This window comes from Ruditapes philippinarum, unplaced genomic scaffold (genome assembly GCF_026571515.1).
Source record: "Ruditapes philippinarum isolate M1 unplaced genomic scaffold, ASM2657151v2 ctg653_1_1_1_1, whole genome shotgun sequence".
Lineage (NCBI taxonomy): Eukaryota > Metazoa > Mollusca > Bivalvia > Venerida > Veneridae > Ruditapes > Ruditapes philippinarum.
The window spans coordinates 681-26,866 of NW_026858620.1; the positions used below are offsets into that span (position 1 = coordinate 681).

The 26,186-nt window shown below is 34.0% G+C and overlaps 2 protein-coding genes and 1 long non-coding RNA gene across 4 annotated transcripts in view; 1 reads left to right on the forward strand and 2 right to left on the reverse strand.

The window, feature by feature from the left end:
• On the reverse strand, window positions 1–13,141 carry LOC132753728 (ATPase WRNIP1-like; the record flags this gene model as incomplete). The annotated part of the gene is given in 3 exon segments (XM_060744229.1): window positions 1–223; window positions 686–874; window positions 12,437–13,141. Coding segments are annotated over 3 exon segments (1,000 nt in total), but the record flags the coding sequence as incomplete, so codon positions are not given.
• Window positions 8,906–11,835, reverse strand: LOC132753726 (uncharacterized). Its single transcript, XR_009629006.1, has 3 exons — window positions 11,606–11,835; window positions 11,290–11,372; window positions 8,906–10,173 (listed from the first exon to the last, which is right to left on the reverse strand). It is a non-coding gene; the product is annotated as an uncharacterized LOC132753726 (long non-coding RNA).
• Window positions 13,081–26,186, forward strand: part of LOC132753727 (heat shock 70 kDa protein 12B-like) — a 15,934-nt gene continuing 2,828 nt past the window's right edge. Inside the window, exons 1-8 of one of the 2 annotated variants that reach the window (XM_060744227.1) lie at window positions 13,081–13,180; window positions 15,068–15,315; window positions 16,153–16,251; window positions 17,620–17,838; window positions 19,911–20,067; window positions 22,779–22,944; window positions 23,704–24,084; window positions 24,474–24,581. In XM_060744227.1, coding sequence (XP_060600210.1) covers window positions 15,082–15,315; window positions 16,153–16,251; window positions 17,620–17,838; window positions 19,911–20,067; window positions 22,779–22,944; window positions 23,704–24,084; window positions 24,474–24,581 — 1,364 coding nt within the window. In that variant the 5' untranslated portion in view covers window positions 13,081–13,180; window positions 15,068–15,081. Of the gene's footprint in view, window positions 13,181–14,361; window positions 14,381–15,067; window positions 15,316–16,152; window positions 16,252–17,619; window positions 17,839–19,910; window positions 20,068–22,778; window positions 22,945–23,703; window positions 24,085–24,473; window positions 24,582–26,186 lie in introns of those variants that run through there. The other variant, XM_060744228.1, reaches the window with a different exon arrangement.

The following is a 26,186-nucleotide window of genomic DNA, read 5'->3' on the forward strand; positions in this document are numbered from 1 at the left end:
TATTTTCTTCTTTCATGCTATCATCATCCGTATCTACAACCTTTATTTCCAGAGTGTCCACAGCTTTCATCAAAATCTTCAAAATGGCCTCATTGCCCAGCTTGTCAAGAACCACAACTCTGCAACGACTTAATAAAGCTGTATTCACCTGGAATGATGGATTCTCTGTGGTTGCCCCGATCAGTGTGATAGTTCCGTCTTCCACATGTGGTAACAGACTGTCCTAAAATACCACCTAATTTATTCAATCAGCATCTGCTTTGCTTATGTTTAATTAAACAGAAACTCACAAGTTATACAGATAGGCACCTTTTTACTTTTTTTAAAACCATTTGATACTAGCACAAATGCTCAAAATGATATTACATTGTGTTTACCGAACATTCTTTAGCAATTGTGTTTATCAAACATTCTTTGACAAAGATATCTCAAGAACTTGATAAAATATTTATTTCTTATAGTTGTCTACTTTAATTCAGATTATTAATGAACTTATGAAAATTAAAATTAACACAAATTATCACACATTTTGGCTTCAGCCACTGATAAATTAGTTACACAGAAACATGGGCTGAAATATAACGTGATTGTTACTTTTTAACGGAATGTGTAGTCAAATTTCTATCAGTAAAACATTTATCATACAGGTCTGTCTTTTATAAACATTGAGGTGAATTTATTTTACCTGCTGCAGTTTGTTAAATCTGTGAATTTCATCTAAAAACAGAATGGTTCGTTTCTTAAACATTTTAAAGTCATTTTTGGCATTCTTTATCAGTTCTTTAACATCATTTACACCAGATGAGGTTGCTGACATCTGCACAAATTTTGATCTACCTTTGCATTTCTTTGCTACAATTTTTGCAAGTGTCGTCTGAAATGAAATCAAATGAAGAATTTTTAAATGTATAAACATTTGAAACTAACATCTGACATAAGGCATGACCTACATACATGTAAGGTGTTTATGAATGAAACAGAACAGATACATTAACTTTTTCAAGACCACTGGTGGTATCCTGCAAGTTGAAATGACATTGTTCTAATCAATGTTTACAAATACTGTATTGACATACACACCTTTGCGCCACAAAGCTCAAGGTTAAAGATAATCATTTTAAAGAAGACAAAAATGTTAAAATCAGAGTGACTGGAAGTCTAGGGCTTTACATGTTAAACCCCATCAGCTGTTTTTTACTGCCCTGTAGGGGGGAAAACAAATTGGGGGGTGTCAAAAGGTTTTCCAAAAAGGAGCATTATTTATAATAACTGAATTCTGTAAAAACCCAAAAGTCAAGGGGGGAAAAGGGCCCGAGTGAGTTTTGGGGGAGGGAAAGGGCAAAATAATTTTTTAACCAAAAACCGGGGAAACCAGAAAATTTATATTTTAAAAAGGGAACCAAATTATAAAAATAAACAAAAACATATTTCCAAAACACATCAAAAGTGTTGGGAGATGGGGGGTTTTTTTACTATAAATTGGGTCCTTTGGGAATTTTTTTTAAAAAAAATTGGAAATTGGGCTTCATTAAAAACAAAATTTTGTAATGATATATCAAATGCTTAATAACAATGAGCTATCAAATACAATAGGTAGTACAGTGGAAACCATGATATGAATAAGTGTGATGAACTGTGATCATCATACATGGTAATATACACACTTGTTTTAGTTATCACACTTTTGAACAACATACTAAACAGTTTGTTTTATTGTTAATTTTATCATTGAACTCTGAAAATAAAATTCAGAGATCACTAATATAACAATATTGTAGTATTCAATGACAATATTTAATCAAAGCGCTGAAAGCACTGATGTATTCGCTGCGCATTATAAATGCATATGTGTCTTACTAAAAAACTAAAAACGCAATTGTAAAGAATAAAGGAATATGGGCCACTGAATTACAGATTATTAATCTGATAGAGACATTAACACTGGTTGTTGAATAATATATTGAAAGAGGGATAGAAGTAAGAATAAACTAAATGAGAACAACTTTATTACATTATCTAAGTGGTACAATAAAATATACATCCAAAAATATGAATGCATGCAGTTCATTCATGACTAGATCCTTAACATGATGAGAGAATTATGTTATAATGAATATATATACAGTAACAATACCTAGAATACTATATTGCTACATAAGCTTCAAATGTAATGACAGACAGATTACCTAGCTAAAGCATTTCAGTTTTTCACATGATGAAAAGTGAAACTTGGAACATGTTAATTTCATGAAATTTAAGAAGAAAATATAGGTATTTTTGTAAAATACTTTAATTTTAAAAATTTCTGAGATTAAAAAAATACAAAAAAAGTACTTTTAATAGTTTGCGTATTATATTTTTAAATAGCCCGTAACAGTCAAAAATAAATTTTAAAATTCTGTTATTTACTTTTTTGCAAAGAAACATTACAAATGGAATGGGAGCATGAGGAAATGGCTTTAATAATGCAAAACAAGCAAAATGGGACAATAAGAGAAAAGGATGGTTGTAATATCTTATCTTTTTTTACCTACTGTGACCTTATCATGCAAAAGACCAAATTAATTTAAAGCGTTCTTGCACACAGTAAATGAGAATTTTTGACGTTTTCAAACTAATATGACATTATTGAAATATGGATGACTGACAGACCAGGAATCTTTGACTGTCTGTAATAGCTGAGCTTTTGCTAATGTGAGCTAAAAAATGAGAATACTGATGTCACGGATGATTCAATAATATCCATATTTAAGAAAACACAGCTTTAAAACCAAATTGCAATATTATAAAAAAGGTAAACCATGACTGTTAAAATATTATCTATGCCCCTGGTTAAAAACATGATAGAAATATCCCCAGAACCTTTTTACTCAACAATAATAATACATTGTAATTATAACAGCATTAATAAGTACATCGCCTTATCTAATAGTCTGAATCCTTACACAATTTAAAATGTTGCATTTGACAAACATTCTATTATAAAGCTTTCAATATTTCAGTTACTTCATACATTAATCAGTGTTTCTTTTTCTAAAATTAAAGCATATATACAAACTTGCTAATATGAAAAACAAATTTGGTCACGATTTAATTTATCTCATGTATAAAAATTGCACCTTGCCTGCAATTTAAGTAATTTTATTTAAGATTCTTATGCCTAAGAAAGTATGGTGATTGCTCAATTTTAAGTCAATTGTTTAAAAACATTTTCATAAATCGGAAACACACTGTACTTCATATCAATTGTGAAATTGTGAAATTTCTTTTATTAAGAATATTACTTACTGATAAATGTTCACAAAATTGCAAATACACTGTAAATCTAAAAACAATGCTACATAATTAAGGTATAACAAAGTTATATAATGATTAAGACAATGGATTGAAATGATAGAAAAACAAGCAAATGTAAAATGAACATAAAAAATATATACATGTAACACTATTGACCATAAGAAACAGTTAAGTCAAACAAATGTAATAGTTATTATGCATTTAAATTTGGGGTGTAGTTTCATGTTTCTTCGGAAATTGAAGTCAAAATAGTTCTCAGAAGTCAAATATTTCTCTGACAAAGATAGAAATGTTATGAGCATGTAAAGCTCCAACAAACTTTCTGATATAACTCTAGTGCAATCACTGTTTGTCAAATTTCAATAGATAAAATAATAATGAACACATGCAAAATATTTTTTACTTTGACTAGAATCAAAAATGATAACCTTTGTTTACAGTTTGCGTCCACAATGATAATAGCATATAAATAAATATAATCATGTCACTTGTGCCTGGTTATATAAAAAAAACAATTTCTAATAAAGGAATGTACAAGTTTGTTTTGCGTATGTTAAGAACAACTTAAGCATGTAAATAAAAAGTACTGGGAACATGGTATTTTAAAGGTATTATAAGTAGATTTCAACAATAATAAATGAATGATTTCAAAATTTAAAAAAAAAAAAAAAAAAAATGGGTCAAAGACAGAAAAGGCCAGGTTGCATTTCTATACCAAATATCATGATGCTGTAATTTTTTGTAAAAATTTACCACTGACCATTAATGTGGAAAATTTAACTAAGTCAGTTAACAGGAAGTGGATGAGTGAAAGACTTTGAAATCGAAATCCCACAGTATGAGACCATGTGTCAATGCTGTTTGTTAAATATCAGAGCCTGTGATAAGTAGTTGCTAAAAAACTGTTACGAAAATTTCCTACCATTGACCATTAATGTTGAAAATTTAACGGTAAACAGGGCGTGGTGAGCGACCGACCTGAAATCAAATCCGACGGTATGGACCACGTCAATACTGTATACCAAATATTTATCAAGAGGCTGAGATAAGTTGGTATGGAAGACAAAACTATGACCATTTGTTTACATATATTCCATAAATAAGTTCAAGGGGGGGGGGGGGGTAATTCTGGAAATAGTCATGCTTGTCACACAACATATGTGTAATGATAAGAAATATAAACAAGAGGGCCATGATGGCCCTGAGGTCGCTCACCTGTATATAGGCCCCCCCCAACCCCCACCAAACATTGCAGGGCCAATTTAACCCAAGGGCTTTTATTTGCACAAACTTGGTAGACACCCATAAGAAGATGTTTCATGCTAAACATCTAAGCTCTAGCTCATTGGGCTTTTAAAAGAAGATTTTTTTAAAATTTTTACTATACACATATAGTTAAAAACAATGACACTCCTGGGGCCGGGCCAGTTTTGACCCCAGGGCTTTTATTTGAACAAACTTTGTAGACACTTACTAGAAGATGTTTCATTCTTAATATCTAAACTCTAGCTATTTGGGTTTTTCCAAAGAAGATTATAAGTTTTTGCTATACACATATAAAGAAAATCAATGACCCCCGGGGCGGGGCCAATTTTGACCCCAGGTCTTTTATTTGAACAAACTTTGTAGACACTCACTAAAAAATGTTTCATGCTTAATATTTTAACTCTAGCTATTTGGGTTTTTTCAAAGAAGATTTTTTAAGTTTTTGCTATACACATAGGGAAAATCAATGACCCCTGGGGCGGGGCCAATTTTGATCCCAGGGCATTTATTTGAACAAACTTGGTAGACACCTATCAAAACATGTTTGATGCTAAATATCTTAGCCATAGCTCTTTGAGTTCTTTAAAAGAAGATTTTTTAAGTTTTTACTATATGCATATAGGTAAAATCAATGACCCCCCCCCCACGGGCCGGGCCAATTTTGACCCCAGGGCTTTTATTTGAACAAACTTGGTAGACACTTATTAGAACATGTTTCATGCTAAATATCTTAGCTCTAACTCTTTTGGTTCTTTAAAAGAAGATTTTTTAAGTTTTTACTATATGCACATAGGGAAAATCAATGACCCCTGGGGCGGGGCCAATTTTGACCCCAGGGCTTTTATTTGAACAAACTTGGTAGACACCTATTAGAACATGTTTGATGCTCAATATCTTAGCCATAGCTCTTTGAGTTCTTTAAAAGAAGATTTTTTAAGTTTTTACAATATGCATATAGGGAAAATCAATGACCCCCCGGGGCCGGGCCAATTTTGACCCCAAGCTTTTATTTGAACAAACTTGGTAGACACCCATTAGAACATGTTTCATGCTAAATATCTTAGCTCTAAGCTCTTTGGGTTCTTTAAAAGAAGATTTTTGCGACGGACGCGCCCTCAGGCGCGTTCAGAGCTAAGTCATCTACATGGGATTTCGTCTGCTACACTCGCGCAAAGTGTCCTCAACCGATTAACAGCCCAAGAAAAAGTACATGAATTTGATCCTTTAAAACTCCCATACTATGTCGGGATATCTTAAAATCTTCCATATTTAGCCTTTTCAATTTCAAATTAAGTTATCCAAGTTAAAATATGGAACGTATATGATTGATAAAAACGTTGTAGTCCCGTAGTATTATTGCGCAATTATGCAAATTACTGCCGAAACGATTTACCGCTGTCGAAAAAGTAGGACAGCAAATTATACTATAATAAAGGTGTAAGCTCTGAGTTCCAAGAAATTATTAGTAGGAAATAAATATTTATACATTATACAAAACATTATTATTAACAAATCAAAAGTTTTTTGGACTCTAGAATAACTCGCGCATTAATAAAAGAAGAACTATTTTCGTGACTCATACCGCGGGTTTAGCTGAATATTCAGCAGTTATTAATAAATTAGATACATTTTCTAGGTCACGATATGAGTTAACCTTCGCTATTCTAAAAATAGATTCTGCTTTACCTGTGCTGATTTTCGGACAGTAGGGAGTACACATTATACATGTTATAAACCAGCGGATACTTAATTACTTTGTTCACATGCAATACTTTTAGAAATTCTATACAATTGTAAGAAGCAAACAAGTTGAAAATGTTATTTAGTGTGAAATTGAAAAGGACAACTAAACACTATAGTGCTTTTAAAAACAAATTGTGACATTTCTAAAGATTAAAATAAAAACGATGTGCTCTGGCCCTTGCAAATAAAAGAAATCTAAAAAATACGGTGACTATTGATTGCTGATGATTTTAACCAAAGATATTTTTAATGAGACGTACATATCCAAAAGAAATAAAAATACAAATGACTTATATTTTATTGTCTATATGCCCACTATGTTAAAACACGAAGCAATTCTAAATAACATTCTCACATGTATAATCACGGATTTATCCGTGGTATAATGTATTATGCTTGAAGTCTATTTGCATGGTTTTATTTTAGAAATATGTCGTTGAAAGTTTTTTTTTCCATTTACATATCATTTCTTGGAATAAATCGATAATGACACTGATTTACAAGTTTGACCAGGGTTTTAGGCATATATTTCATTATGCTTGAAAGTAGAAAATCTGGATTATATCAGATTGGGACACAAAATATATTGCTCCTTGTATGGAACAAATTTTCTCTGTTATAGATTCCTATATTTTGTGTTTTATTTTTTTTTCTAAATAACCCTAAATGTCTCCCCCGTTGCATGTCCGTCGCATTCAGTGCTGCAGCACTTTGATTTAATTTTTTACTATATGCATATAGGGAAAATCAATGACCCCCGGGGCGGGGCCAATTTTGACCCCAGGGCTTTTATTTGAACAAACTTGGTAGACACTCACTAGAAGATGTTTCATGCCAAATATCTAAGCTCTAGCTCTTATGGTTTTTTAAAAAGATATTTAAAGTTTTTTCTTTCGGTTGCCATGGCAACCAGAGTTCTGCATGGAATTAAATTCTTTGAACAATTTTTTTAAGGTGACCACCAAAGGAACATTCCTGTGAAGTTTGGATGAAATTGGCTTAGTGGTTTATGAGGAGATGTCATTTAAAGTAAAAGTTTACGGACGGACGCCGGACGAAATGTGATCACAAAAGCTCACCCTGTCACTTTGTGACAGGTGAGCTAAAAAGTAAATTAAATTAATTATAATATTTCTTTAAAAAAAAATCCTAAGTTCAAAGGGATAGTAACCTGAAAATATTGCTTTAAGAGTTATGAACCTAGTCACATAAGATGTAATTGATGATATTGATAAGGAATATGTATTTGAAGTAAGAGATAGATGCCTTTGAAACTAAAGAAGTCATAGTAAAAAATAATATTTTTCAAGTAAAAAAAATCTAAGTTCATGGGGAGGTAATTCTTGCAATATTGGTGCTAGCGTTAACAACCTTGTCATATAACATTTGGTTAATGATAAGGAACATAATAATTATATTTGAAATATGAAGTTGATCCCTTAAGAAATAAATAAGTAACAGTAAATAATAGCTGTCGGTAGGACAGCAACGCTCTACCATTATAAGTGCTTGATAGAAAAAGAGCCTTGATAATGTAAAATGTTAACAAAAGGGCCAAATTTTCCTTTAAATCCATGTTACTGTTATAGGGCCAAATTTTCCTTTAAATCCATGTTACTGTTATAGGCCTTGAAGAGAGTCCTATTATGCTCTCAAAGAAGAGTATAAAATTTCAACTTGTTCCTAGCCAGATGTCAATAGTATATGAAAATATCTGAGGTGGTATGCAAACTTTAAATAACATAAAACCTAAGTCAGAAAAGGGGTATAATTCTGTCAAAATGCTTGATCCAGTTATCTCCTCCTGTCTACAGGTTGGGGTCATGATGGTGAACATGTGTGCAAAGTTTCAAAGCCATATATCAATGGACTTTGATATTTGAGATATTACAAAAACTTTAACATAAGTTATTACACCTACGCTGACACAGACGCCGACACCAACACTGACGCACTGGTGACTACAATAGCTCTACTTATTCTTATCGAATAGTCGAGCTAAAAATAACTTTTTTAGGAAAATTCTATCTTCAAGAGGAGATAAATTTGAAAATATATGTGCTAGAGTAATGAACCTTGTCACATAAGATGTGGTTGATGATAAGGAACATATATTTGAAGTATGAAGTTGATCCCTTAAGAAATAAGGAAGTAACAATAGAAAATAATATTTTTTAAGGAAAATTCTAAGTTCAAGGGGAGATAAATCTGAAAATAGTGGTGCTAGAGTTATGAACCTTGTCACATACGATGTGGTTGATGATATGGAAAACCAAAACTTTAATCTAAATAAGGACGCGGACGCCGGGGCAAGAAGGACGGCTCTCCATATACTTTTGTATAGTCTAGCTAAAAATGAAAAGTAAGAAAGTGTTTTATGCAGTAAACATTAATATAAATATAAAAGTGATATGGCACTTTTTGTACTAAGAAGCGAGGAATGATATTTTATCTTTTCTTGCATTCTAAATCTATAGTAAATGATGTTATTACCGTACCTTTCTTGCCTATTAAATGTATGGTATTGTACCTAACAATATTGCTTTAGCAATGATGTTCCAGGGTTTTCACATGTTGGTTTACACAAAATATCCATACATATATCTAATTTCTATTATAATACATATATACATTAAACTTTATGCTTTAAACAAAAAATAGAACTTTTTACAACATTACCATTAGACAGGATTAATTTTGACCCCAGTGACACTACTGAAGTTTTCCAGATTGTATGTAAATGATAAGCAGACTGGAAATCTATACACCTGACAATCTATTTTCCTTTCTTCGAATTTTTCCTTGAATATGTGACCATAAGGCTTGGAAATTTTTTAACAACATAGCAATATTCTGAGGTATCCAATGCATTTCTCTGCTTAACTTCAGCTAGAAACTTTTTAAAAGGAAGTTTTTCACATATTTCCAATACAATTTAGGTAAAACATGTAGGTCCATTGGCATTCAGGGCTTCCATTAAGATTCAAAATTTGGAAGTCAAAGACTGCAAAATGTCTTGACATTGGAAGTCACAAAATATTGGTAAAGAAGAAAAAAGCATTACATTTTGGAAGTCACAAGCCAAATTCAAGGAGTGAAATGACTCCCAAACTTCCATTAATGGAAGCCCTGCCATTACTATGAAAATGGTAGCCTGATGTTCATTTACAAAAAGTGTTTATACCTTGATCATTCAAACAAAAAGTTTCTCCAAAAATTGTGTTTTTCTCTTCTAAACAAACAACTTTGCACATTTCAACATCTTACAGTTCACATATATTCGTCTTACATGTCCACAGATACCACAGATATATATACAATGGATAGGAAGCTCAGAAAATAGTTGATAGTCAGATTCAGATCCACAGTGCGCTTCGGTAATAATCGGGTTTTCCCACTAGTCCCCGATTCTCGCACTCTCGTTAAACTTCGGCGATATCCATGAACTACTGTTTACATTGCCGACATTGTTTTTTTTTTGAGAAATATCTGTGTGGAAAAGTGTGTATGGTACGTTTTAACATAAATAACTATTGCTTCTTATGTAAGTAGAAAATGCTTCGTCTTTTTTTGTCAATGTTCCTCTTGGAATTCAATATGGCGGTATTTTGGCTACTATTACCCAGGATGCATCAAATCTTGGAAAATCCCGAAACACATGATAACTTGCGTTAGAACAACCCCAATAATACTGAATTTAACTGTATGACGTCTAAGTTACTTCTCCATCTATATTAAGCTCCATGACATGTCCAATCAATCAGTAAATCAATAAGTTGATTGATCATTAGAACATTCAATCAACATTCAACAATCATCAATCAGAGAATGAATCATCGAGTCAATGAAATCGAGGAAATCAACACTCTGAAATTAAACAAATTACATCAACATAAAAATAGAGTTAAATCAATTTCCTATGTCTGAAATGCATAATTATCATTTAAATAAAAACGTCCAAATTTATGGTCAATTACAATAAACCCATTAACACTTTCTATATGATCTACGTAAATAACCGAGGTATATCGAGTGAAAAAATACGAGTTGCTTTATGACTTTAAGCGAGGATTTTAGTCAAGAATATTTACTTTTTAGAGATTAATCGCCGTGTTGGCTACAGTAAAGAATGTACTTTGTCATCTCAAGACATCGAGAAAAAATAGCGTTTGGTTGCAGTTAAATAACATCAATTGAAATAGTTTACAAAATTTTGATAATAATCCTTTTTTGTTTCATTAAGTTTAATTTTTAAATTGGAAAAAAAAAAAAAAAAACACCGAAAATAATTGTTGGGCTCTGATAATTGCGTCAATTACCGACGGTATAGAAGTTTGTCCATCGTCCATCATTAAGGAAAGTTTGCATTATTAAATTATTTTTCCTTTTCACCGTTTTTTTTTTTTTAATATTAATTCTTTTTATTTATTTCTTCCCCTCCGATCATTATTTATTCGATCCATGTGCTTAATCAACAGATTAAACAATTCATCTTTCATACTCTTAAAACAACAAATCATAAGCATGAAAATCAAGGACGTTATAACATGCAACTTTGACACTTTTATTAAGATAGATTATACAACGCTTGTTCGTATACATTCATTTTTTGTTGTTGTTAAATTGCGGAGCATCTTTATTAAAGTGAACACACTAGGACAAATGTGGTGATTTGATTAAAGTCGTCGTTTAAAGACACAAAATAACATATGCATTTTCATTTTCCTTATAATTTTGAAAAGTGCCATACGGCTAGCCAATACAGCGTGTCCTGGCTAGAACTTTTGGCTAGCCATACGGGCCCGTACGGCTAGCCACTTCCATTAAATATTTACAACACATTGAACAGCTTACTTAACCTGTAGGTATATTAACATATAATTTACTATAGCTAATTGCTTTCTACTGGCCGCCACAATCATAAGTTCATTTAATGAAGTTATTATAAAATACATCATAATCATAAATAAATTCTAAACTCACCAGTTCGTGGAATTGAATGTACCAATAATAGCATTATCTTCTTCAAACACGCATACTGTCAAACTCTCTCTCTGCTGTAACTTCTGCAAAATATAATAAACACAATGTGCAAAGTGATAGGAATGAAATGTGAGATTAAGTAAACAGAGAGCTAGATTAACGGATTTTTCTGAAAACAATTCTCAAAGGTTCCAAATCACGAAAACTGATGACATTTCAAATCAGACCACACTCATTACTTAATTAAAAAATCATCTATGACATACACTCTATAAAACACTAATTTAAACCAAATGCAACTCAAAATAATACTGACCAACTATCAATAATCCATATTTCCAATAAATTAAGAACACTTTGAACTTTTTACAAACAAAGCCGCTTAAACATAGACAAAACTAGTGATATTGCGGAAAACCAAGGGAAACAACTCAAACAACAAAAAATATATCAAGACACCTGAATTATCAACACTGTTAGTTTACACATCATGAAATCCAAATAAGAATTCCAAAACAGATTACATTAGGTTTAAATAATATTGGTAAGTTTTCTGTACCTACTTTTAGAAAATGATGAGATCAGCTTTCACATACAAAAATAGCGTCGAAAACTTTGTTTTGGTACGAACTACTTCCTTACTCAAAGTTAACGCGAATGAATACTAATGATATTTTTTACTGATTATATCCTGAAAACATGCAAATAATATACGATAGAAATAACACAATCAAAAATGAACTACTGACAATTCAAAATCTTATCACTTGTGTGTGACAAGAAAATCTGTGTAGAACTACTTTGCGTTGTTAGGTACCCATTCTTATATTGTAATCCCGCAAATTGTGATAGAACTGTATTCACTGCTTACGCAGCGAATACAAAAATGAAACAGGGGTTGAGGGGGTTTGTGTTTGGGGCAGGGGTTGGGGCAGTGGCCTTGTGGTTAAGGTGTCTGCCTCTCAACTCAGGGATCACGAGTTCAAGCCCTATTCAGGTCAGGACCATGTTTCTTCATAAGACACTAGCTTGTATTGGTTGGTTCCAGGAAGTGGACTCGTAAGCGATTAATATAAATTCCCAATCAAGCTTAAATAAATATGTTTAAACTAATATATCTTAACTAGTAAGTGTTAAATTTTAGTACTTTTCCACATCCTGGTGGACCCCACAAAATCATTGACGGAGTATTATCCCCTTGTAAAAGAGACCATAACATTTTATCTTTTCCAAGAGCTTTGTCCTGTCCAATGTAATTTTCAAAACATATTGGCCTCATCCTTTCTGCTAATGGTATAGACATATCTAATAATAAATGTTTCTTTGGAGGACTTCCCTCTGGCTCAACCTTGTCTAGGCCATTCTGATTCTGTTTATCCTCTATGGCAGATTTGCTTTTCTGTTTATTCAACTCATTTTCTGGCAATGTCACTAAAGTCCTCTCTGAGTCATCAGCATCATCGATTGTTATGACAGGTACTTCCTTCCCATGTATTTTCGCTATCGGAGACAACTTTATCTTTTTGGAACTAGCATTTGTATTTGAATTGTCATTTGACATAAGAAACCCCCACCCACTTTTAGCTGCATTTAACTTCCGTTTTCTTCCGTTGTGATCATTGTCATCTTTTGCAGTACTGTCATCGCCATTGTTTAAGCAACTGTTGACATGTACATTTATTTTAGATGGTGAAAACAGCTTATTACAAACGGGGCATGCAACATTTTCTTCCATTATCTGTAACAAAATGTTCCCGCCAAATGTCAGATTTTCGGACGGTGTCGCGGTATAATATTGTATACGTGATAATCAACAGTTTATTTTAGGTTCCGCAAGACAACTGAAGAGGACAAGTTTTTACGGGAATATTTAGTGGTTTAACTGTTTAAAGTAAGTTAACTATCTATATTATTACATGTGATGGATATTGAAAGCCTTATTTCTGTAATTACTGATAAAAATCCCATTAATCAGTGAGAGTTCTCTATATTTCCAATTTACTTCCTATTTCAATTCCTCTTAAACTTGGCAAATACTTGAAACTGGCTAAGGTTCAATGCCATCAATTTTTTTTTCTCGTGGATTTCTTAATTGTGTTATGTTTGACACAGGTTATTAAACTATCCATTAGACATGAAAGATTAACTGCTTGATCTTTTAATTACGTTTATTGTCAAAAGAAAACTGGGTTTCTACTTTCGGTTTCACTCATTGTATAGGTACATGTACATGTACCCTTACAAGGTTTGACCTCTTTCAAAAACTGTTTTTTTTTCTACTGTCAAACCGTTTGAAAAAGACATCGTCCGTCCAAAGTTATGTTGATGTCTCTTTTACATGTCCAAATAGGCTGATTACATGTATCCACATGAACTTAAAATACTGTCAAACCAATTAAAAAAATCCCTTCCCTATACATACAGTACAGTATATATAAAAATTATACATATATTATTAATCGGACTTCACTGCTATTATTGAGATAATTTCAAGTTCCTGTGATGAACTCAATGATCCGTCATCCAGAGGTATTATTTGACGAATATCTTGTCATAATAATGTTGAAGTGAATATATAAAAGCTTTAATATTATTTATGTTTTTAACTGATATGCTAAATCAGTACTGTGTTCGTAATTTTTATCTAATCATAAATGACTTTACATGTAAACAGAATATAGTTATCATTATGCACGTAATGAATAGAGCTGTATCTTACAGTATGTATACATACATTTTAGTTGCCACTAGTTACCTATAGGAGGGACTGTCACACAAGAAGGCTGTTGGTTATTTATTTTTAATAGAAACAAATTAATACAGAAAATTTTCCATATAGGTTCTTTAACGTACATCCCTAAGATTTTGTTAGTAGTTGGATTGAAGTCGAGACCAAGCCATCATTAGTTCATGCTTAAAGTACTTAATATCACTGTATGACATAATTTCTATTTTTAATTTGTTGGAATGGTAAGGAAGCGAAAGATAGATTGTTTCAAGAATAAAGGTTCACGTATTACAGTTCATCAACATCAAGATACACTGAATGCTTTAAGGGTGTTTAAAGTTGATTCACTGTAGAAATATATAGGTATTTTCTCTGGTAAACAATATATATATTATTATAGTAAGATTACTTCATACGGTACTTGAAATACAATGCATTATTGTAAGGAAGGAACATGCCACTTTCACTTCTGTTTTTAAAGTTACTTCCTTTATTCGACTTTTGTTCTCATCGGCTTATTATTGAGAAAATATTTAAAGTTTTTATTTTGAATTTGTAATTTGTTATGTTATTTTGATACTTTTTAATACTTTACTATGTAAAAGTTGAATATTTTTCTTCTAAGATGTGAGTAGCCGTAGTCATATTCCAATTTCGAGTTTGAATGAAGATGGGTCAATTTGATGTTGTTGTTTCCATTAACATGACCACCCAGTTTAATTTCGTTCTTTTATAGGATCGTTTTCCTTCCTTCCCCTCTGTTCTTCCCTCTCTCGCCCTCTTCCCTCCCTCTCCCTTCACCATTGAACGGGAGAAGCACTATAGGGACTATTGAGCCTGGTGAACCATTCCCGCGTTGTTTTTTTTTCTGAATTCCCGATATTGGATAGGGTATTGAAGGCTATACATGTCAGTAAGAATATATTGTTCAGACAGACTAGTTTACAATTTTTTTTATATTCTTCGGGAATTCCTCAGTTGTTGTGTATAAACTAGTATTATTACAAATTAGTAAAACGCTGCAAATTTATTTGTGTTTTACATTGTCAGTTGATTTTCTGAAGATGGCATCCCAAGACGTTATAAAAGACCCTCTTCTAGTCGTTGCCATTGATTTTGGAACAACGTTCAGTGGTTATGCCTTCCAATTCAAACATGAATATTCGAAAGAAGACCCCACTAACAAAATAAGCGCACCTCAGGCCTGGAATGATGGGAAAATGCAAGTGGCGTCAATGAAAACACCCACGTGTCTGCTGCTGAAAAATGACGGAGAGATCGAAAGTTTTGGATATGAGGTAGGCATAAGCTATTATTTGATAGAAACTTAAAAATTGATTTTCAATTTACTTGAAAACTAACCACACGATGCACTCCATTTTAAATGTATTTGAGCTTGAAGGTTAAGTCTATATGAATATTACGAAAGCAGTAAGTTAAGTTAACACTTACCATGTTATTTCAAATGCCAAGCAATATGTATGTCAGAATGTTAAAAGATTGTCCATCCGTACAGTGGACATAAAATATATAGCATTACGCGATCGAGTATGGTCCCTGGACATGTCACCATCATGCACTGAAAGAGTTAATTTTCAAGTACGAGGTACAGTGGGAGTTCACCTCTCTGCAATTTCCACTTTAGCTAGAACGATAAAGTTAACGGGGGTGAAACCCCCTATGTATTTCAAAAACGAGCATCGTTAAAAGTATATACGAATTTCCGCTGCTCCAGATGTGAAGCATAACTCCAGATGTGACTGTAAAAATAGGTCAATCGCAGTGTAAGTAGGTCAATCGCAGTGTAAGTTTTCAACTTTTTAAACAGTTACATAAACTTAAATCCTTTTTTAAAGAATATCGGAATGTGATTCGACCCTCCAGACTCTCCTCTATATTACCCATTTTTTGTTTTGGATTTCTATGCAGTCTTCATCTAGATATTCTTTCCGTCGTGGGTTCTGGTGTGTCCAAAAATGTATGGGAAAAAATTTCTTAAAAAATGGATTGAATTTTATATACTGTTTTAAAAGTTGAAAACTTACCCCACAATTGACCTATTTTCACAGTCACATTTGGATTCTGGTATCATGCTTCCTTATCTTATTTAAGGCAACCTTATCTCATCATTTCAGGCTGAGCGAAGGTTTTCGGAGATATGCGAGGATGAAGATGAGAACCCGAAAGATTGGTATTTCTTCAAAAGATTCAAAATGAAGCTGCATGATTTGAAAGTATGTAGAACCTCCTAATTATTCTTTAACATGCGCGTGACATACTTTCTTGTTTACAACATAAAAAACGTAATTGTATTGAAAGATTTACAAAAAGATCAGAACAATATCCAGTTTTGTGATACAGTATGTCTGGAAAATGTATTATTCTGAACAGTTTGCATCGATTAACCGTTAAAGCCTGTTTTTGGCCGTGTTGCAAAGGTGCAAACCCGGGTTATAGTATGATGAATGTCGGGCGGGTGGCAAACGGGCGGGGAATTTTTTCTAACCGTTTTCTCAGTAACTACTTATCACACCCTCTTAATATTTGGTATACATCATTAACACGTGGTCTTATACTGTGGGATGTCGCTCATCCACTTCCTGTTTACTGACTTAGTTAAATTTTCGACCTTAATGGTCAGTGGTAGGAAATTTTCGTGACATTTTTCTCAGCAACTACTTATCACAGTCTCTTGATATTTGGTATACATCATTAACACGTGGTCCGTACCATACGGTGGGATTCAGTTTCTGGTCTGTCGCTCATCCACTTCCTGTTTAAGGACTTAGTTAAATTTTCGACATTAACGGTCAATTGTAGGACATTTTTGTAACAATTTTCTCAGCAACCACTTATCACAGCACCATGATATTTGGTATACAGCATTAACATGTGGTCCCATACCTTGGTACTAGAATTTAGGTCTGTCGTTCATCCACTTCCTGTTTAACGACTTTGTTAGACATTCGACATTAATGGTCAATGGTAGGACATTACCGTAACAGTTTTCTTCACAGCCTCGCGATATTTGGTATACAGCATTAACAGGTAGTCCCATACCTTGGTAGTAGATTTCAGGTCTGTCGCTCATCCACTTCCAGTTTACCGACTTTTTCTGTCTTTGGCCAATTTTAATGTGTTTACTCAATAACGTTTGTACGATGTTTCCTTCTATCAGTGTGATACGTTAAATCCCTTAAACACCGTCAGTAGTAATGTTAAAAAATCAGCATGATGATAAATCTGGGATTAAATATAGACCAATTTTTCGAAAACGAATATTATGTTGAAAAATGAGTATGAATGAAATTTAGCAACCTGATTAATGTGTTAATAAATTAACATCTCAAATCTGATGCTATTTCATATAATTTTCATAAAATGACTTTGGTATTAGGTATTAGTAACGGCTGGTATGCCCGCCAGATGATTCTCAATGTTCTTCATGCAGGCCGCCACAATAAACGATGTAATAAAAATTTATTTCAAATGAAATTTTATATCAAATGAAATCATGTCATACCATATCACATTAAATTATTAACAATATACCCGTATTTGTTTATCAAAGTTTTATAAATAATTGTTCAATAATATTCAAGGTTCTCTCCGCATCAACTCTCATCGTAGATGAGCAAAATAAAGAATTTCCAGCAATTGAAGTCTTCTCCAAGTCTATTCTTTGCCTGAAAACAAAGCTTCTCGACGAGTTGAAACGGAAAAAGACTCTTGTGCAGATAGGCGACATTTTATTTGTGTTGACAGTTCCCGCCATTTGGAGCGACAACGCCAAAGATTTTATGAGGCAAGCTGCAAGAAAGGTATAGTATATACAGTGTATATGTATTTGATATACAAAACTTGTATTCATAGTCCGCATTTGCGCGAGTGACACGGAAGCAGTGGTAACAAATCAAGGGATCACGAGTTTGATCCCTCCTACCCCATCTAAAATAACCAACAAGTCTTTCCAGCAATTATTTAAAAGCCGAAGTCCTTTGTAATGCCTAGGTCACATATAAAACGGTCGCCGCTCGATTTGACCATTTTTACAACATCGGCGGCTTTGACGATTTCGCGAACGCCGGGCGATTTTAAATCTGATACCTTGGTGGTCACAAATGAAATTTTTTGCCGAATTGATGTAACAGAAAGCATTCAAAGACAGGGCGGTCGCCGCCCGATGACCAGGCGGCGTCAGTGCGATTTGTAAATAGATCTAGTAGGTTTAGTATTTTATGATATTCTTTTAAAAATCATTCAGTGGTCAATATGCCAGCAAAGAATGCAGATGATAGAGACAAGATGAATTCCAAGAAAATAATGCAACAATTGTAGTTTGCCCGTTCCATAGTAATAATTCACGTAGACGTTCTTGCTCGACCATAAGTTCATGTTAAATTCAAAGGAATTCATAGATACATTTTTAGGCAACTACAAAAAAAAACTCAAGCCGCAATTACAACAAAATCAAGCCGCGCGATCGCCGTACGACTAAACGATGACCACCCGGTGCCTGTGTATGAATCGTCCGGGTTCCGGGCGATACTTGTTCGCTAACTAATGTCTTTTCGGGTGCCAGGCGGGTTCCGGGTTATGTCCACCTCGGTACCTCGGTATCAAAACAATCGTCCGATCCAAAAACATTGCCCGGGCACGCCCCCGCGACGGCCGATCCCCTCCAGATGACTTTTTCAACTCACTGACACCAAAAATTTTAGTCCAGACGTCGTTACCTATTTTGTATTACTTAAAACTCGGCGGCGCCCGCCCGATGAGCAAAATTTTCAGCTACTAAGGTCCGTTTGCCACGGTGGTCGGACGGACACCGGTCGATAAAACGATTTTTTTAAGAAATAGACTCCGCCGGCGACTGTTTGTCATTTGTGACTGAGGTATAATCACGCTTTACACCTTGCATGTGTCAAAGGCAGTTGTTACGCCCAGGGTAAAGCAATGCATTTATATGTGGCTTTAAAAAATAAAGTACCTAACATTCCCGTAAAGGTTTCCAGTAGCGACGGGAAATAAACATAAATCAAAGTGAGGTGACAGTCTGCGCATATAATGAACATGTCAACCAGTCAACCCCTGCCCTTGCATATCCGGGACAGTGTCGGGAACATATAGCAAGTTTTTACCTCCTGTCTGCCTCCTCGCTGCTGGCGTAACAGCTGTGGGGTTTTTCCACGCAATTAAAGCGCGTGATATTTCTAGCTCGAAAATGCGGTGCATTTAATTTTTTCCATCTGACAGTCTTCTAAGAGTTGTGTCCTTTTCAGGATGTTTGATATTCGAAAAAATTAAGTTACCGTTGTCCCTCCGAGGATTTGGGGTGGGCAGGTTAATAGTTAAGTATTTCATAAGGTCCTTTATATCTTATGAAATACTCAATCTATACTGAAAACAGGTAAATACGCTATAGAAGTAAAATACTTTCAGACAGTTCACGAAAAATGACACCACTTCTATTTCAAAGAAACGCGAATAGAAACAATTAAATTTGTAAATGCCGGATTTTAATCAGTATATATTCATTTTAAACTTCAAGAAGTGACAGACCAACTGAGTGGCGATCGAAATTATTTTAGGTTGCCAAATGCTAGATTTTTGAAATTCTTAAAATGAAAGTAATAATGGAAGAGGATGGATTGTTTCCCTTTTGGTTAATCTCGGCCGAAGCGAAGGGGGGGGGGCACTGCATTGGAGTTTAAATTTCTGTGCTTAACGTTAGTTGTTTCCCGTATGTAAGATTTTGTTACAAAGCAAATTTGGTAAATTGTAAGATATGTTTACGTTAGTCCCAAGTACTGCCTCAAGGTTATGCTTACATCATTTGGAATTAAATGAAGCAAATTGGGTAAATGAAAAAAGTACTTCTTTATGTTTTCAGGCAGGCATTGATGATAACAAGTTGCTCATATCTTTGGAACCAGAATCGGCGTCACTGTTCTGTCAGTATCTTCCCGTCGACCGGTTTACCATTGGCGGTGAAGCACAGTGTGCATTAGCAGCACCAGGGACTGTTTATATGATTGTTGATCTGGGTGGTATGTTAACCTATTTTTATACGCCCGTTTGAAAAACGGGACGTATTATGGGAACGCCCCTGGCGGGCGGGCGGGCGGCGTCCAATTTTGTCCGGAGCATATCTCCTACATGTATGGAGGGATTTTAATGAAACTTCATATAAATGTTCACCACTATGAGGGGCAGTGTCGCGCACATGAACCAGGTCTCTAGGTCAAAGGTCAAGGTCACACCTAGAGCTCATTGAAAAATGCTTGTCCGGAGCAAAACTTCGACATGTGTAGAGGGATTTCAATATTACTTGGCACAAATGTTCACCATTGTGAGGCGGAGTGTCGCGTGCAAGATTCAGGTCCTTGCGGCCAAGGTCAAGGTCACACATAGAGGTCAAAGTTCAGATAAAAATATGAAGATGTGTATATGGACCATTTAGTCATCATTTATTGAGGGATTGTAACACAAATGGTCATTATCAAGACTATGGCTGTGATACATATACTTTAGGTCAATATATACAAGGTCAAGGTCACTAAAGATGATGAAATATCCAGATTTTGTAAATAGAATTTAATCAAAGGGAGACAACAAAGTTATTACTTTGTTCATAAATGACTTACACAATTACTCCCCTCGATCTATTTTCACTTTCAATTCTAAAAATAGAATTTAATCAAAGGGCATGAAATAATCCTCTTTCTTGGACTTGAGTATGTTCTAAAGAATGTAACATTTATTTACACATGTTTCATTCATTGGTCAAGATTCTTAACTGTGATAACTATGGTGTTCTGTAGACTTGGTATTTGTTCATAAAGATCATACAGTAATTACCTTATCAAATGTAAATACTTTCTCATAGAAATTTAATCATATTTTAATTTTAAAGTAAATATCAGTTCAGCTCATTCAAAGATTAAGAATTGTAATGAAATGTATTTCCCTAGAATAAAATCTTAAATCAGAATTTTTTAGTTATTAAATTACATGTACTTTTTATACGCCCGTTTAAAAAAAGATAAAAATATGAAGATGTGTATAGGGACGATTTAATCGTCATTTATTGAGGGATTGTAACACAAATGGTCATTATAATGACTACGGATGTGACACATGTACTTTAGGTCAATATATGCAAGGTCAAGGTCACTAAAGATGGTGAAATATCCAGATTTTGTCTGGAGCATATCTCCTACATGTATGGAAGAATTTTTATAATACTTTATGGAAATGTTCACCACCATGATATGTATTGCTCCATGCATGATCCAGGTCTCCAGGTCAAAGGTCAAGGTCACACTTAGAGCTCATTGAAAAACGCTTGTCCGGAGCAAAACTTCTACATTCATAGGGGGTTTTCAATATAACTTGGCACAAATGTTCACCATTGTGAGGCTGAGTGTCGCATGTAAAATTCAGATCCCTGCGACCAAAGTCAAGGTTACACATAGAGGTCAAAGTTCAGATAAAATTTTGAAGATGGTTATAGGGACCATTTAGTCATCATTTATTGATGGATTGTAGCACAAATGGTAACTATCATGACTACAGGTGTTACACATTTAATTTAGGTTAATATTTGCAAGGTCAAGGTCACTGGAGATGATTAAATATCCAGATGTTGTCCGGAGCATATTTTCTACATGCATGGAGGAATTTTAATGTTACTTTTATAGAATTGTTCACCACCATGAGACGTAGTGTCCTGCACATAAACCAAGTCTCTAGGTCAAAGGTGAAGGTCACAGTTAGAGCTCATAGAAAAACACTTGTCTGGAGCAAAACTTCTACATGCATAGAGGGATTTCAATATAATTTGTCACAAATGTTCATCATTGTGAGGCTGAGTGCCGTGCATAAAATTCAGGTCCCTGCGACCAAGGTCAAGGTCACACATTCTGTGCATATCTTCCCTATTGATTTGTTTTAAGGTTCATTTAACAACACAGTGCCAAGAATAAAAACTTGCTTGCTAGATAACACTTATCCATAATGCCCCCATCTCCATCTAAAGCTTTTTCGTAAACGGGCGTATTTTGTGACTATGGCACCCTTGTTATTACATATATTTTACCATAACTTAATAATATAATGGTCAGCGGTATTGGTACAAAAGTATCGCGGTGGGGAATATAACGGTCCTTTGGAGTGTCTTGTTACAAATATCTTAACTTTGTCAATTCTATGAGTGATATCCTGCTGTAAAAGCTGGCCATATAGGAGTGCCCATTTAGAAAGCTGTAAAAACGAATTATGTAACAAATAAGACTGAAAATAATGTCCAATGAATTATTGTAAATACTGCTAAACAAGGAAATTTTGTGACGATTGCCACTTGAAAACACTTTATTTTTTAAAATGTCAGATCATTTGCTTTCTCTGTCTCTGATTTCCAGAATTATCATTTTTGTTGTGTAAATTAACCCAAAAAAGAAAAGCTTTTAAACCCTTATTGCTCAAATCAGGATACGAACCGCATGGAAACCGATTTTAGACTTAATTCTGAGTGTATATGTTACATGTATTATTTTTTGTATACTTTTCTTTGTAGATCCATGTAAAGATTTCGAATTTTAAGGCCTTTAGACATCATTGGAGTGTTAACATTAATTGAATTCGATTTTTATAATGACCAATATATATTTGCTTATCAATGCTGTAACTTATATTTTGTTAATACTGTGTGATGTATTAGTATGGTGATTTACATTAATATATCATTGATATTTTTAAGGTGGCACAGCCGATATCACAGTGCACGAGAAACTCGAGAATGGAAAGTTGCGAGAAGTCCACCGTGCATGCGGGGGACCATGGGGTGGGACAGCAGTCGACGCTTTCTTCATTCAAGTGTTGTCAAACATTGTGTCACCATTAGGGATGTCAGAGTTTATGCGAGAGTAAGTTTTAATAAGAATTTAGTGAATGGCAAATAAAGAGTTAATTTGTTCTTGGAACCAGTTTAAAACTATTACCGGTAATTGATGTCCACTTATTTAAGGTCCCTATCCCCACCCATCCCTCTGCTTATGCCGTACGTATGTATGGCATTCCTGTTTATCTGTATATTTAATGACTGTGCAGCTACGTAATGTGGTGTCCGTACATGTTGATCAATTCAAGTGAAACGGAAACCTGGAAAAAAATCTTTAACATAAAGGCACATTATGCTTTTGAAGGGCAAATATGACGTTTGATTACGCTTAGAGTCTGTAATATAGTAGTATGTATAATAAGATAGTTATAACATGTGGAAAGTAGCGTGGAATGTGAAATTATTTGTCATAAAAGAATCAAAATGTAGACAAAGTAGTATTTTGATTTCCGTACAAAATACTAAATTACAATATCTGTGCAAATTGCTAAAAGGCAACAGAAGCAAAAGGTGGTTCGGGTAATTGGCCGATCAGAAACTTATTGTAAACCAGAATAAAAAAAAAATTCAGAGAAATAAAAATAAACATCTCTGGGGCATACTTGACCTTAATGTGTGTCTCAAGACTTGGTTTGTATAAAAATAAGTGACCTGTTTTCTAATTTACTGCCACAACATTATTTTTTATTTCACAAATAAATCCTATATCTGACGGGCTTTCATAATCTTCTTTTTATTTTTATGAGCTGACATTATCATCATTTTCCTTTTTTCTTTTTTCAAGACATTGCGGTGACTACCTTGATCTAATGCAAGAGTTTGAAGTTATAAAAAGAAAAGTTGACACTCCCTCAAACAAGACTTTCAACATCAAAGTTCCAGTAACTCTCACGGATGTGTCCGTTAAACACCTTAACAAGTCGTTCGCTGAAGCCGTGGATTCTAGCATGTATGCAGGAGTAATGAAGGTTACTGGAGATAAACTGAAGATGGATTCGACAGAGGCGAAAGACCTGTTTCAGAAAGTCGTTGATAAAGTAACTATTCAAATGCAGAAGTGTATAGATGATGTAAGCAGGTTGACGTCGGGTCGTGCCATTTCTTTGATTTTGATGGTTGGAGGATTCTCGGAATCCTTGTTTGTTCAGCAAACAATAAAAAACAGGTAAAACTCATAATGTGTATACTTTTTGATTTATGTCTTTGGTGTGTCTTTTGGGTTTTTATCACTTGAAAGTAGGCATCCGGCATCATATTTGTTGCATTTGTCTAATTTATCTTCTTTATTGGAGATTAATATATAATGAAGCCGAAGGGATACGAAGCTTTTAAAATATAATACAATCTAGCTCCGTGATCATGCATATGTTTATTACCTGCCCTCATTCCTTGTAGTGTTTACATTATGTCTGCGCTTGATATAGTTTCTGAACTTATTATTTTTTTTATATTTTGGTGACAGATTTCTTACCTACCCTCATTCCTTGTAATCTTTATACAATGTATTGCCTGTGCTTGATACCGTTTCTGATCTTATTCATGTTTTGTTGACAGGTTTGAGGGTGTTAATGGGATAACAGTTCTAATACCAGAGGAAGCTGGCCTAGCTGTTCTTAAAGGTGCTGTCATATTCGGGAGGCAACCAGAGAGCATCATGTCCAGGTACTTTAATTTTTTTCTTTGGTTGTGTCTTTGTCGCACTAACACAGTAATGGTCATTATTTCAAGCACGAACGGTCACCTGAGTAAAATCGCTGATGTGTTTGCATTTTTGTTTTGAAAAACGAATATAAGATAAATCAATGTGAAAAATATAATGTAGAGAATCCATAGAGCTCATTTGAAAAATGATTTTCGAAAATTAACCATGCTTATGTGTCCGGAGAAATAAAACTTTCGTTTCAGTTGGGATTCAACTGATGTTCTTTTTATGCCCCCACAATGTGGGAGCATATAGCGTTGCACTTGTCCGTCCGTCAGTCCGTCCGTCAGTCAGTCCGTCCGTCAGTCCGTACGTCCCGAAATCTTGTGAACGCAACTCCTCTTAAACCGGATGGCAGATTTTGCTTAAACTTACAGGGATGAACAACCTTAATGTGTAGATGGTAGTAAAGGAAGGAATTTTTGCTGCGACCAAATTTAACAGAATTATGGCCCTTTGTTGATTTTTTCACTAGATACTATGTAGAAATTTTGTGAACGCAACTCCTCTTAAACCGTATGGCAGATTTTGCTTAAACTTACAGGGATGAACAACCTTAATGTGTAGATGGTAGTAAGGGAAGGAATTTTTGCTGCGACCAAATTTAACAGAATTATGGCCCTTTGTTGATTTTTTCACTATATACTATGTAGAAATTTTGTGAACGCAACTCCTCTTAAACCGGATGGCAGATTTTGCTTAAACTTACAGGGATGAACAACCTTTAGGTGTAGATGGTAGTAAAGGAAGGAATTTTTGCTGCGACCAAGTTTTACAGAATTATGGCCCTTTGTTGATTTTTTCACTATATACTATGTAGAAATTTTGTGAATGCAACTCCTCTTAAACCGGATGGCAGATTTTGCTTAAACTTCCAGGGATGAACAACCTTAATGTGTAGATGGTAGTAAAGAAAGGAATTTTTGCTGCAACCAAATTTAACAGAATTATGGCCCTTTTTTGATTTTTTCATTATTTACTATGTAGAAATTTTGTGAACGCAACTCCTCTTAAACCGGATTGCAGATTTTGCTTAAACTTCCAGGGATTAACAACCTTAATGTGTAGATGGTAGTAAAGGAAGGACTTTTTGCTGCGACCAAATTTAACAGAATTATGGCCCTTTGTTGATTTTTAGTTTTCAACTTGTGGCACATGTAGTCCAAAAAATATTTGACCTAGTGTCATAAGATTGACAGAACAGTGGCGTGTGGGGGCATCCGTGTCCTATGGACACATTTCTAGTTTTACTTTGTTTCGCAATATTTGACATTCAAATGTTACAAAGAATGGTTCAATTATTGCATCGCATTGGTTGTCAAAATACTACCTGCTTATGTAATATACATAAAGAATAAAAAAAACAAATCTCAAACATTGTTATAGACATGTTAATCATTGCAATTTTTTTATTATTTATTGCAAAATATTTTCTTTGTAAGATATAATTAGTTGATAAAATTGTAATAAAGAGATGTAGCATCCATAAGAGTTGTTTATGGTAGACATACCTTAGTTTTCAATTTAAATACATTTGAGCCGCGTCACAACAAAACCATTATAGT